The sequence below is a fragment of the Penicillium paradoxum genome (assembly GCF_028828445.1).
Source record: "Penicillium paradoxum strain IBT 22861 chromosome Unknown utg000007l_segment0_segment0, whole genome shotgun sequence".
NCBI classification, from domain to species: Eukaryota; Fungi; Ascomycota; class Eurotiomycetes; order Eurotiales; family Aspergillaceae; genus Penicillium; species Penicillium paradoxum.
Genome location: NW_026643185.1, coordinates 1,767,017 through 1,781,017, shown reverse-complemented (window position 1 = coordinate 1,781,017; position 14,001 = coordinate 1,767,017). Strand labels below are relative to the sequence as shown.

General features: G+C 50.4%; 5 protein-coding genes across 5 annotated transcripts; 2 read left to right on the top strand and 3 right to left on the bottom strand.

Moving 5' to 3' along the window:
* Positions 1–103: 103 nt before the first annotated feature.
* On the top strand, positions 104–1,639 carry N7457_008226 (putative C2H2 finger domain protein; the record flags this gene model as incomplete). Its single annotated transcript, XM_057179269.1, has 3 exons — positions 104–303; positions 384–1,569; positions 1,622–1,639. The coding sequence occupies 3 exons, from the start codon at positions 104–106 to the stop codon at positions 1,637–1,639; spliced, it is 1,404 nt and encodes a 467-aa protein (XP_057027655.1).
* A 3,026-nt stretch (positions 1,640–4,665) lies between these two features.
* On the bottom strand, positions 4,666–6,553 carry N7457_008225 (uncharacterized protein; the record flags this gene model as incomplete). The annotated part of the gene is made up of 3 exons (XM_057179268.1): positions 4,666–5,984; positions 6,035–6,250; positions 6,301–6,553. 3 exons carry the CDS (start codon positions 6,551–6,553, stop codon positions 4,666–4,668), a joined length of 1,788 nt encoding a protein of 595 aa, XP_057027654.1.
* A 1,727-nt stretch (positions 6,554–8,280) lies between these two features.
* Positions 8,281–10,013, top strand: N7457_008224 (Zn(II)2Cys6 transcription factor; the record flags this gene model as incomplete). The annotated part of the gene is made up of 3 exons (XM_057179267.1): positions 8,281–8,337; positions 8,390–8,669; positions 8,719–10,013. The coding sequence occupies 3 exons, from the start codon at positions 8,281–8,283 to the stop codon at positions 10,011–10,013; spliced, it is 1,632 nt and encodes a 543-aa protein (XP_057027653.1).
* A 385-nt stretch (positions 10,014–10,398) lies between these two features.
* On the bottom strand, positions 10,399–11,989 carry N7457_008223 (hydroxyacid-oxoacid transhydrogenase; the record flags this gene model as incomplete). Its single annotated transcript, XM_057179266.1, has 4 exons — positions 10,399–11,009; positions 11,051–11,371; positions 11,425–11,483; positions 11,565–11,989. The coding sequence occupies 4 exons, from the start codon at positions 11,987–11,989 to the stop codon at positions 10,399–10,401; spliced, it is 1,416 nt and encodes a 471-aa protein (XP_057027652.1).
* Positions 11,990–12,650: 661 nt separating this feature from the next.
* Positions 12,651–13,253, bottom strand: N7457_008222 (Bys1 family protein; the record flags this gene model as incomplete). Its single annotated transcript, XM_057179265.1, has 1 exon — positions 12,651–13,253. The coding sequence occupies one exon, from the start codon at positions 13,251–13,253 to the stop codon at positions 12,651–12,653; it is 603 nt and encodes a 200-aa protein (XP_057027651.1).
* Between the last annotated feature and the right edge of the window lie 748 nt (positions 13,254–14,001).

Sequence of the window (14,001 nt, the reverse complement as noted above, 5' to 3'; positions counted from 1 at the left end):
TCCTACATCCACCCAAATCCCATCGCTTCCATCTCACTGGGTTATCACCGCGCACCCAGATCATCAAAAGATCATCGAGATCGGGCCAGGGCAGAGCCTTCATATGTACCCCGCCTGCAACAAATATTCATCCCACAAACCACAGGGAAAACCCGTCCTTTCAACCACCCACGACACTCAACAAACCACCGATATGTCGTCGACCAACCAAGATGCAGCCTCGCTGCAATACACTTGCAACACCTGTCTCGTTGCTTTCCACCGAAGTGAAGCGCAGAGAGATCACATGCGCAAAGACTGGCAGTAAGTGCTACTTTTTTTTGGTTAAAAAAAAGAGAGGGAAAAAATATTTTTCGTTGCATTAAATAGCTAACATACTTTAGTCTATACAACATGAAGCGTCGCATCGCTTCTCTGCCTCCCGTTACACTTGAAACGTTCAACGAAAAGGTTCTTGCCGCCAAAGCTACATCGAATGAAGCCGCTGCCAAAGCTTCGTACGAGAAGACCTGTCACACATGCAGCAAGGCATTCTACAGCGAAAACTCTTATCAGAACCACCTCAACAGTTCGAAGCATAAGCAACGTGCGGCTCGTCTCCGTAAGGATGGCGATGCTGCCTCCGTTCAGAGCTCTGCTTTCTCTTTGGGAGAACCCGTGACCAAGTCCGACAATGACGTATCTAAAGTCGCGGACGACCTCAAGTCTGCTACCATTGAAGAGCAAGATGAAGAAATGGAGGATGAGACCAAGGAGGATGGCTTCTCGGCATCTCTTTGCCTTTTCTGCAAGGTTGATTCAACCGATAGTCACACCAACGTGGACCACATGCGCAAAGAACACGGAATGTTTATCCCGGAACAGAAATATCTGGCGGATCTCGACGGCTTGTTGAACTATCTCTACAGCAAGATCACAGAAAACTTCGAATGCCTTTACTGCCACACCCTGAAAAACGACGCACATGCCATCGTCACCCACATGCGTGACAAGAGCCACTGCATGATCGCTTTTGAAACCGAAGACGAGCAGGTTGAAATCGGCCAATTTTACGACTTCCGGAGCACCTACTCCGAGGACGAGGATGAGTCCACTGCTGAGAGCGGTGGCGTCAAGGTGAACGGTGATGGAGAAGACCAGGGTTGGGAGACCGATGATTCTGCATCTTCTGTTGATGAAGACGATCTTGACTTCTACCGAAAAGGATCAAGGGCCTACGAGGCAGATTATGAGCTTCACCTTCCATCCGGAAAGAGCGTCGGTCACCGTTCTCTTGCCAAATACTACAAACAAAACCTCAACAAGTACCCGACAGCATTGGAACGAGCTGCCCGCCAGCTTGCTATTGAGAATGGAGAAATCGAGGACGACCAGCCTCGCGTCCGCCCCAATCACCACCGCGATCTTACCACTCGTGCCAACGGCGGCATGGGCATGATTGGAGTTACGGAAGAACAAAAGGCTGCCGCTCTCACAGCCGAGCGCCGCGAGAGAACTCGTGCACTTCGCCAAGAGAATCGCTACATTGCCCGTGTTCAAAAAGCCAACAATTCCCAGAAGCACTTCCGGGTATGTTCAATATCTGCTATTCTTTTGTTTTGCAAATCTAACTTCTCGCTAGGATCCCCTTCTGCAATGATCGCGTCATCCCAGCATTCTTGGGGGAAATACGTCAATCGACTGGTTCTCGCTTACGACATCATCTTTTCGACGGCATCAACGAACATTCGCCAATACTCTCAACACATCAACAGCCCATCGCAGCTATTCGGCTTGCACGCTCCTCCCTGACGTGCTTCAGGTGTGCTCAATATTGGGCAACTTCTGGGTTTCTACAAGCTTTTGAGGTCGGCACAAAACAACTAGGGGAGGTACTCTTTCCGAGCCGGGCCATTTTCTCAATCGAGTTTTCCAACCCGGTCGGTTTTAACGAGGCCTCACCGATCCTTGGAAATCTTCATGACGGACATCTTTATGGATAGCGATCTTTTTGCTGCATATACCTTTTGTACAGATGTCGTCATTCTGTCGTCATCTCTCTCTGTTATCGGGGAGTCTTGGAAATACATCTGGTCTTGGTAAAGAAAAATCAAGTTTATCAAACTATTCGTGTCTTTATAGAAGTAGGAACGATTGATGTAAATGGCAGCACAGTAGCCTTGAAGCTGGTTTAACTTTGGAATAAGGGCGCGCGTGTTCATTGGTCTTTTGCATGAGCTCTCCCTTCGTGCCTTTACTCCATGCCCACCATTCGGCATCTCGTTCTCCGTATAAGAGAGAGATTGTCTTATCTTTGCAGTCGTCAGCTGATGTCAAAGTCAGCTGTAGTCCTTTTCTGGTTGCTTGCTTTTCTTTTCCACCTAGCCCTTGGAGATCTGACATGGTTGAGGTGACGAAGACTGAGTACTTGGGGCGTGCCATCCAGTCTAAGTGGTCTTCAAGTCTGAGTGATTAGGTTCTTGGTCCCTGCATTCCAACTCATATTGGTCAGTTTGGGACAACCTGGGTAGCCGGATTAGTTTGGGAGATCAAGATGTTGTCTCTTCACAAGGAGATCTGGAATCCTGTGTATTGATTGAACTGCAGCTAGCTATGGCGAGCATTTGTATCTCGTAGATCTAAGAGTGGTTCTATAGCCGTTCTTTGCCTCTTGTCGAACATCATTGTTTTTCTGTGAGCATTGTTGTTCTCACGTTGGACTATCAACTTTTTCTTTCTCAGGACATAGGTCCTTAGCAATGTTGACATTTGATGCACGTTATTCATTTGTAAGGCTATGAGAATAACTCGGTGATCCCAATGTTGAGCCCATTCACCTGGTTCTAAACGCCATGTCCTCTTGGTTCACAACGGCCAGGTTGCCGCGAGAGTGATGGTTTTGTTCTTGGAGGTTATCAATCTCCATTCGCGGGTGATCATTTTCTTGTTGGGACTGATCAGAAACCTCTTGCAGGCCGAGGTAGTTCAGCATTTTTCGATCGTCGCCTCACCCGACGGCATCCTTCAAAGACATGAAGTTGGACTTCTTAGCCCAGGACTTATTTCCCAGCCTCCATACTTCTCGGGTATGATCATTCTCAGCTGCCGAAAGCTGCTCAAAGTAAGTCCGCTCCAACCATACAATGGCTCCCTTGAGTTTCTCGCTGGCGATTTGCATGATACGCTGTTCGTTATCAGGCTCAAACTTCTAAACAAAGCGGTTCTCGAACTCGGGGTTGCAGACATGTTATTTGAGGTAGGAATTTGTCTCTTTCCAGAGTGTGTTAAGGAAAAGAGTAACCAGATTCGGCCCCATACCCCAGCCACATAGTTGAGACGTCGTGTCTCGTCACAGCGTATCTTAACCTCCCACTCCGTGAATTTCCCTTTTGGAGTCAGCGTGTGAGAATGACCGGTAATACTTATGGGTTCCTTACGGGAATGTTTGTTCTCTTCATTGAAAACCCGCTTCAGAGATACCACCCTTCATCGACCGGGTTAACCAGTCATGGTGCTTTCTGTCTCTCTTCCGGGCCTCCTCTGAAGGTCTCCCTCGTCCCTCCGAGGCATGGAGCTACTCCTCCAAAACCTCCAGCTTTGTCTCCAGTTCTCGACTCCTGCTCGGCCCAGCCTCACGGGCATTTGCAGGGGTTCGATCACTTAGAACCGGTCTTATGGGCCGGAGACGGAACCTGGGGGACTGTTCAATGTTAGTCTCAATTCCGTTTCTCAAGGAGCCGTTTCGAGGGGTATTCGGCCGGGTCTTTACACATTCTCAGAGAATCCCGATTTATTCATCCTGTAAACTCTGTATTAGCAATCAGAGCACACGTCAATAAAATGTCTAGTCAGCATTTGGGCTTGAATCATGAAGAAAATCATCAGGTAGGCAAGAGGCAAAAAAGCCGACACGATAGTAAGACAAGCAGATGAAAGCTTACAAGCTGTTTCAAGTGCTCTCAGCTCCATTAATGAGCCTTTTGATTCCGAGAGGAATATGACTTAAAGTGTTTCCTCAAGAGGGAGCTTATTAGCACCACTATCCCGGCTCAGGGAGAAGACCACTTCCGGGTCGGAGAGTCAGAGTCCAAAATGCGGTGGCCTTTGGAACGCTTTTCAGAGCTCTTAGGACTTCACTCCATGTAAGGAGCTCATAAGGGCTCTGAGCCTATTGTGAATGAGAAGAGGGCTGCAGCTAAAGAGCCAGGTGTGGCTCAATTCAAAGGATAAGAATGAAGGGGGAAGACGGAGAGAGGAAGTGACGGGAAGGAAGCCTTTTTACTTTGGAGTGAGGAAGTTCCTTATGAGGGACTCCCCTTATCCCACATGCATCTGACAGATACGTACAGGCAAACACATACAATGGATGGCCCACCTAAGGCACTAGGTACATTTATGTATCTTAGATGCCATTCTGCAAGGGGTTACCCTAATCAAATATCCTGAATTGGTATACGCGTTCTTAATTGGGAGTCAAGATGTTATTGGGCTAAGTATATCCTCCGTTCTTTAACCCTGCCCCTGAGTCAACTGTTAATGATAGTGATGGTTAGTACCTTGATATAAAATAAATCTGCCGTAGTTGAAGGACGGCTTAGAAGCGTTGAGTAATTTCGACGTAAAATAATCACTTCTGCATCTGATAGTGATATGCAGAGATAACAGTCAATAACCATCCCTATAAGATCAAAGAGTAACAGCACAAGCACTCAATATTCCACTTTCTTTGGCAAGCGCAGCAGTAACATGAGTGGGGACCACCCGGTCAATTCCTAGAATCATCAAGGCTTCCTTGAACAACCGGCCTTTGGCAGGTGGGTCTTGAGAGCTCCCATCTGCCACAAGAGACTTCTGGGGTGTTTCATTGACCAACTTGAGTGAGACGGGGGCCACAGCCATGAAATTGATGTTGACACCTTCCTGACCAAGGATGTTACCCACAACCCCGATCCGGCCTGGCGAGTCATAATTCTCACAAATCAACAAAGTCCCTTCTGGTTCAAATGAAGCCTCAAATCGACCTATGCGAGTGATAAGAGGCTGGTCACCAGAGCAGGTACCGGAAATGATTCGTTGATGGTAGTCAAGAGTTGGCCCTGTAGAGGCGTCACCCGAGGCCGGAGCGCGGGAGGATGCCCGGGAAGGAGGGCGTGCAACAAGAGTGACCAGAGACGAATAGGATGAGTGATCCGATGGGTCACGGGAATGTTGCTCTGAGACAAATATGCCACGCTCCCGAGCCACGAGTTCAGCGTTGACGATGTTAATATTAAGCCCCTCCATGCTACTGATAGGGGCAAGAAGACCCTTGATCAGAGCGGCAAAGAGCGGTTTCGTGTTGTTGATACTAGCCAACTCGCCTTGATATATTAAGTCAAACGTGTTCCTGGCCATGGCTCCGCCAGGGGAGGCTGCATAGTGCTGAGTATATAGACTACCAAGTTTCTCAACCAAGCGCACAAAAGGCTGCAGCTTCTGGTATTCCTCAGGTAGAATTAGGGGTGCGTTGACAGCGCTGCGCGGCAATGATCCTTGCAGGATTTCAAGTACCTGTTCGCACACATCGACTGAAACGTTCTCTTGTGCTTCTACGGTAGAGGCACCCAGGTGGGGTGTGACAACTGCTCGTGGGTGTGCGATCAGCCGTGCTGCAGATGAATCAGGTGCAGGAGGCTCTGAGGTGAACACATCGATAGCAGCACCAGCAAGATGCCCCGATTCTAGTGCTGCAAGCAGTGCATCTTCGTCAAAGGTTCCGCCCCTGGCCACGTTCAGTGCGCGGGCACCTGGCTTGAGCTGTGCCAGTTCAGTCTCTGCAATCATTCCCCGGGTCGAGGCAATGAGTGGTGTATGAATTGTTAGAAAATCGGCAGATGCCAGCAACTCTGGGAGTGAAGATACAAGGGTGACCGAGGCTGAAGCTGCAACTGCGGGAGATGCATATGGATCGAGGGCATTCACATTCATCCCCAATCCCTTGGCCAGTCGTGCTACCGTTGAGCCCACTGTAATTGTCAAATCTAGTTTCCATACGGGTGAAATAATAATAACTTACCTTTTCCTAGGCCAATAATCGACAAAGTCTTCCCCTTCACCTCCACACCCACGAATTTACTCCGTTCCCACTTTCCATCTTTCAAACTAGCACAGCTCTCGGGGATTTTCCTCGCCATGGACATCATCAATGCGATTGTATGCTCAGCAGCAGCACCAATGTTTCCCGAAGGAGAATTGACTACCACAATTCCGAGCTTTGTAGCTTCTTCTACATCTGTGATCTGATCAATAAGAAGCTCATCCCGCAACCGGATCAAAACGTACCGACATTGTCAACTCCAACACCGGCACGCGCTACAACCTTCAGGTTCTTTGCAGCTCGGAGCACCGTGGCAGTGACTTTAGTTTCAGAGCGGACGAGCAGCGCATCGTATTCGGGGATAATTTGAATTAATTCATCGGCACTCAGATCTTTCCGTTCGTGGACATCCAGTTCACTACGCAGAAGAGCCAAACCATCTGGCGACAGCTTTTCGGGCACCAGGGCCTTGGGACGAGACAGTTTGAGCAGAGGCATTGGATGAGGTCAATTGAGGGGAGATGAGGAGGACAAGAGTGAGGTTTCCGTTGGAAACACAGAAATCCCCAAAGTCCCAATCTTAGCTCCCAGGATCACTTAATGCTGTCTCCGCGGCAGGCGCGCCCTCATATTTCCATTCCTTTGTTTCTGTTTCATCCAATCGCCCTCTATACTGAACGCGGGGTATAATCCCTGTGATTGGAGAAAATGAGCTCATCGAGGTCTTCGCCAATTGATAGGTGGACGTTGAGGTGATGGCTGTGTCACAAACTCAATGTCCTCTCAGCCCCTCCATCAATTTCCAAAACCGTTCAGGATTCGGAGTCTTGATGGATTTGTACTTGAGTCCACCCCTATATCTCGCCTATGATCTCGGTTGTCCATTCATACGCACCAGTGCTTACGCTTTTACAGAGGTGTAAGCTCAAGGCCCAGAGATTCGTGGCCGTGAAGATAGATCACCGGTGCAATGACGAAGGTCGTCGACTCTTTCCAGAACCTCTCTCTGCTCCTGATCAGAAAGGGAAGAAGCCATATCAATGCCATATCAATGCGAAGGGGATGCTAGCCCATGTAACAATTGTCAAAGGGCGAGCACAAAACCGTCTCATCTTGAATATAAGCTATGCGCGAGTATTACAGAAGTGAGACGGTACTTTTCTTGTTGAACTAAAATCAGAAGCACGATGTATCTGTTCATTGGTCACTCTCTGAGGTTGATACCTAGGTGTTCATTTGCTACAACTCGAAGCTGAAACACAGTCAAGAATATGCTCGGTTTCCAAACGTGCTGTTGGATATGAGGCCTAAAGGGCGAAAGATCAGCAAGCACCCCGAAGGGGCCAGAAGAAGTGTTGCTACGCTGGCTCATTGCCCTTTGTTCTCTACCCACTTCATCATTCTGTCAACGTTATCAGTGCAGGTATACCGGTAGGCGAAGGCGTATCCGGCAAGTTGGGCATTCACGTCCATCTGGTGCCAGGCAGTCGTAAATATGGCATTTCTACTCCATAGGTATTGGGAAGAAAATAATTCTTTCTCCTAGAGAGTTGTGGATGTACCTCGCAAGTCAGTACAGAGTATTCCATAGAGTATGTCAGTTATAGAGGCATCCGGGGCCTCGGCTCGATTCCGGGACAGATCTACCTTGACATATGTACGGAGTACTCCGTACCTAGGCCAAGTACAGTATGAATGTTTGTTAGCCTTGAAGTGAGCACTGGACATTTTCTTAAAGTCTTCCACGTCTATAACTACATGTGTATATCATCGCAGTGATTCTATCCTCCTTCTCATCTGATGGAGAAGACATTGGTGTCTCGTTGGGTCACCCTTAGAACAGGCTGTCGGGAACAAGGAATTAAAGCGATGATCAATCACACCCAAATGAATTATTTTAGCTTTCAGGCCCTTGATAACTCTGGAAAATAGGTGCTGAATGCTCCAAAGCCCTACGATGGACGGCGTATAGATCACGTTCCCGAAATTCGCTTCCCCCGCAGGCCCATTTCGCCGCTTGGCGGAATCTTCTTGAGTACCTGATTAACCCAGGGCTGACCGAATAAGCCTCACTTTCATCTCCCTCTGCGAATCGACTCGATCTACTCTCCAGCGATATCCTTCATGAAACGTGTTCGGATCCGGAAGATGGGCACATAAACATTCGGCGAACTTCCGAGCCTTTCGTCCCCCCGTGATGATACCTTCTCGGATCGTTTGACACCATGGTGGGAGTTCCGCACAGCACAGGCTGCGCCCTGTGCCGCGAGCGACGGATTAAGGTCAATTTCTCTCCGGCCTATATCGAGGTTATTGGGCTAACGGGGTAAATAGTGTGACGAGGCAGTCCCTGAGTGCAGCCAGTGCCAGAAATATGGTCGCGCCTGTCCGGGATACCGGCGGACGTTTCGTTTTCAGGACGAAGGCCCCAACCTGGCGAGGCGACATCGTTCCACTACGCGACGGAGGAAGAGAGGTGCGTCGGCAGGCCGACCCGCAATAACCACGGCCACGGCGACAGATTCGCCCCAAATTGAGCGATCGCCTATCGCGCCCGATGATTCTGCGGCCGCAGCGGACGTGGTGCGCTTCAATGCGATCGCGCTCATGCGACGTCACTCGGCTTTGGGGGGGGATGGATGAAAAGTTGTCACCGTCGCTAGTGCGCAGCTCCTTCCGGGCTGCCCAGCCGCAATTATTCCTGAACTTCATCAGCACGTCGTTTCCAACCCTATATTACCACAATCGCTTCCGCTCTGGCAATGCGCCTGGATTTGCCGAGCACATCGTCATGAATTTCGGACACGATGCTTATCTCGACTCCGCAGTTTGCTGCCTAAGCTCGGTCTATCTAGCACATCTCACCCAAGATCAGGCTCTGCTGAAAACGAGTCGCCAAATGTATTCAAAGTCGCTGAGCGAGGTCATCCGGGCCATCCCCAAAGCCGAGCACGCCAAGTCTGACAACATGTTGTGTACAACAATCATCCTCAGCGTCTTTGAAATGTACGCTCATACCACACCAGACGCCTGGGTTGTGCACTCCGACGGCGCGAAACGGCTGATGATAAGCCGAGGACCAGCTGCGCATGAGACTGGGTTTGGAAGATATTGCTGGATTGCATTCCGGGGATTCTTCATTGCGACAGCAGTCTACGAAGGCAAGCCCTGCTTCCTAGACCAGGAAGAATGGCAATCCTTCGCGACGAAAGTCCGGACCGAGGACTGTCTGAAGCCCGGCGAGTGGTCTGCATACGGTGAAATATCCGACCTGGCTTTCATGGAAATCGCCAAATGCCCGCGATATATCAGTGACGCGCGTGATATCCTTTCCGCTCTGACCGAGCCAGACCCGAATGCTACAATGATATTGCTCGGCCGGATACAGAACACATCGTGTAAGCTGCGCTCGCTTGTTGCCGAGCTCCGGGCATGTATCATCGCGCACAGTCAGCGCCAGCAGGGCATCATACAGCGACCGGGATCATTCGTTGGGCCAGTACCAGAGACCTTCCCAGATACCGGCCCGTCACTCCTTCTTAACGGCGCTGAAAATATGCTGGAAACATTACAACAGCTATCCGACCGGCTTGGAGATGGATCACGAATCACGTTGCTCGATGACCACTCTCCCGAGTCATCCCTCGCCACACCACCTAGTAGTGGCAGTGAATACTCCATATCTCCTTATTCTGCCACCCCAAAGAATTATGCTCTCCCCTTCCGTATTTATTCAGAGCTTGGGCAGGGTCCATCTCGGACTTCTGACCCACATGATCCCCGTGCTGTGATTTGGTTAGACCGGATAGCATCGTCTATGGGTGCCCTCGGCGCAAAAGTGCTCCCGGGCGATCCTTCTGATGCTTCTGATGCTTCGGTGGAGGTGGAACCCTCGCCACGAACGTTGCAGTGGCGATCACCTCCTGAGCTCGTTACCTTCACAAAGTATCCGACATGAAACCACACCTCCTAGCCGGCCTAGGATAGGCCCCCACCTGCCACGCCATTATACTTTATGTCTCTAGTTGTTTACGCTGCTGGAAATACCCACGACCGCTGTGTTTGCCGCCATTTGCCTCGAATGGGCCTGCAGTATCCACGAAACTTACTTCTGCATCTCCTGCGATATATGTCCTTTAACATCCACTACAATCTAATTTTTGTTCCGTATTTGCATGACCAAAAAAAATGTCAGATCCTTCGTTTTGATGCATCATACCAGCGTATATATGTAGAGACCTATTAACATGCCACTAATATGTTCTCAATGCAAAACAGCCAACTTCACTCCCCAAGGATAAAGGAACAAGCCTAATAATCCAGAGACTGCTCCAACAACTTCCTCAACTCCCCCTCTCAGCCTCCAACTCCTTACTCAAACTCGGCGCCAGCATAAGCACCCGCTGCTGCGGAATAGTCCCCTCAACCAGCCCCTCCACATCCCCAGCCTTGAAGCCCAAGTCCTTCAAACCACGCGGCTGGTCACCCAGCTTCACCAGGAACTCCGCAATCGCAGCCCCAAGCACCTCACCCGCACTCTCACGCTTGACATTCGAGATATCAACCCCGAACGCCTCAGCCGCAGCAAGATGCCGATCCGGGTTCGACGCCGCAGTAAACCGGAACACCGCAGGCGCTGTCACAGCCACAGACACACCGTGCGGGATAATGGGATGATCGACTTCATACCCGGCATGCTTATAGCCCGGGTTCTGGCTGGAAATCGGATAACTCATACCATGGCACAGATGGACACCTGCATTTCCGAAACCAACGCCCGCAAGCGTGGCAGCGAGAAGCATCTCCGACTGCGCTTCGTGGTCGTCGGGATCGCGCACGGCGCGGGGAAGATACTTAACGGTAGAGCGCAGTGCGGCGAGCGAGAAGATGTCGGAAATGGGGTTCGCGCCTTGGTAGGCGGGCCGGTTGATGGGGTTTGTTGGGCGGGGGTGCGCTCGTTGTAGGGGATTGCGGTCCAGGATTCGAGGGAGTGACATAGTACGTCGAGGCCTGAGGCGGCGTGGACGGCGGAGGGCATGGTGCGGGTGTTGAGTGGATCGCAGATTCCGAGGGTGGGCTTGAGGTTGCGATGGGCGATGCCGGTTTTGGCTCCCTTGGAGACGAGGTCGAAGATGGCGGTTCCTGTGGTTTCGGAGCCTGTGCCTGCTGTTGTTGGGACGGCGACTAGGGGGCGGAGAGGTCGGTCTACGGGTAGGCCTTTGCCCAGAGGGGCGTTGACGAAGTCTAGGAAGTCGGCTTCGGGGAAGACGGTGTATAGGTTCATCAGTTTGGCGGTATCGATTACGGAACCGCCGCCTGGGATGAGGTTAGGTTTGGTGATACAAGGGGGGTTGGATTGGGAGACATACCGACGGCCAGGAAAGCATCGGGGTTATAAGGCTTAGCGAAAGCGATGGCCTCTTTGATACTTTATTCAGAGGCAAATTAGTACCTATCCCAGTACTGACCCTTTCGGGCTCGGGCTTGGTGGTGGCTAGGGGTCACCTACGAGCTATCCTTGGGCTCAGTGCGGACTTTGTCGAAGATGGTGAATTCGATACCCTCGTTGGTAAGACCCTCCACAGCCTGCTTCATAGCATCGAGCTTGGCCACATTGGAGTCGGTGACAATGCACACGCGCTTGGCGCCCAGGTTGGTGAAGTCCATTCCGACCTCCTTGGTTGCACCGGGACCGAAGCGAATGCTAGAAGCCGCCATCTCGAAGGCATATTCCTTCTCGCGCGAGCGGTCCACGGGTGTAGACAAGCGACGCTTCACATGGTTCAACAGAGTGGGAGACTGCTGGTGATTGTGGTGGTGATTGGGGTTCTTGTGGCATGGACAGTTGGGTGGGTGAGTGTATTGTACTGTACGAAGCAAGCCCAGGGCACGATTGGCCGCCGAGGGGGCAACTCTAATTGCTGGAGAGACCATTTTGTTATTCTATTGCTGAGAGCTGTAGAGAAAGGAGAGAGTCTTTTGGAAGAACGGAGCTGAAGTAGAGAACGGTCGAGTGGGACAAGTTGGAGAAATGCGGGGGAATGTCCACTCGGACTTCTGGCCGAGGTCCCTCGCATTTTCATTCGGCGTGTTGCTCGCTTGTTCTCTTGGTTCGGGGGAATAAGGTAATAAGCTTAGTTTCCTCTTCTCCGGTCCTCCATTTGGGAGATATGAGGTCCAATTGATCTCAATTGCCGTAGGGATGGACATTGATAGCCGAGGTACAACCCAATGACATCAATGCAAACCGCGTTGGGTAAATATACATAGCGGGAAGAGCTATTGGCCTATACCTCCTTAAGTAGGAACAGCCCTTGGGGGAAAAGGAGTAATTCCTATATGTGTAGCTCTTGCAACAATTGGTTATGGAAATACAGATTTATTCGACGAGTCATCCTCAAACTAAATCCGATCTTCAAAAGAGAATGAAATCGTGTTAAATCATAACCACAAGACCAAGTTAAACTATCCAAGCGAACATATATAACTCGTACGCATATCCATAGACCATGGCCAATTTCCAACGCCAAAACATCCAACACATCGTTCATGAATTTTACACCACACACAGAATGACAAACCGCAAGACATTCACTTAACAAAGCGACAAGACCAAATCCGTCGAGGAAGCAATAACTCGAACCTGGCTCCCAGCAGGGGGCACACCGTCCTTCCATGAAATCAACGGCTCAGATGGGGTGAGATCAACAGGATATCCAACAAACGGATCCCCATAGACATCGGAGAGATCGTACCACACCCTCTCCTCGTTCCGGCCGCCCTCCTGGGAAAACGAAAGGTTGTACGCAAAGACCATCTGCGGAGAACTGTTATACAGCCCGTTGCGATCGGTGCTGATCTTGATCGCGATACCACCGGTATCTGGATTCTTGCGGAAAAGCTCGCTGTAATCGTCGTTTGGGAGGAGAGTGCGCACGGGCTGAACGGTTGATGCAACGGACCAGAGGTAGACAGGGAAATCGCAGTTGTTTTGCACAATGGCGTGGCCTAATCTTGGGCGCGTGGATGGTGGGGTGCTAGTGGGGACCATTGGACCGATACTTGATGGGGTTGGGAAGGCGCCGTAGGGGATGTTATTCCTTGGGTCTAGGTGGGCGAGGTGGCTGTCGTGGACTGTGGGTTGAGAGAGGGCGAGAGTGCTAAGGGAAAGCAAGGGGACGATAGTTGAGAGATGCATGGTGGGTAGTTGACTGTGGTACTTTGAGAACAGTTGTGTTTTCATGTATGTCTTTGCTTGTTCTTGGAGAATGGGATCGAGACAGCTTTATATAGACTTCTTCGTTCCTCCGTGGCGTGTGTCATTCCGCCTGTTGCTGCGTTGCGATGAGTGTCTGGATTCCCTAGAACGAAGTCCTCACGGCAAGTTACATTTAGCCAGTTGCTATGATTCCGACCTCAAGGAGAATTGCACGCCAAGCGATGCCGTACTAGGTACGAGTGGTGTACAATGAAGGGATACCGAGCGCACTGCAATGTAGCAGCCAAATCGGATCTATTCATGTAACAGAAGCAAGTGGAGAATGCTACCATTTCCCTAATCAGCTCCCGTGTCTACTTAAAATTATAGGATATTCGTATCACGGATTGATCGCCCGGATTGTCAAGCTGCCGTAGCGAGGAATGTATGGACCTTTAATCTCATGTAGGTCTGCGATAGGACAGGGAGTGCTGACCCGTCGGATATTTTTGCTCGCATCGGATTGAAGAATGTTGCTGGCCCGCATCTGCCACTGGGGTGAAATTGCATACTCCATACAGATCTGCCAAGTATATGAGTGTTGGGCCCATTTAATGGGATAGATTGTCTCTCAGTACTCTTTTTAGTCTGTTACCCAACGCAGTGCATCTGGAATAAACTAGCTGGTATGAAAATTGGAAGACAGATATGTGTACTGTAGACTACATCAAACATTAATCAAACGTTG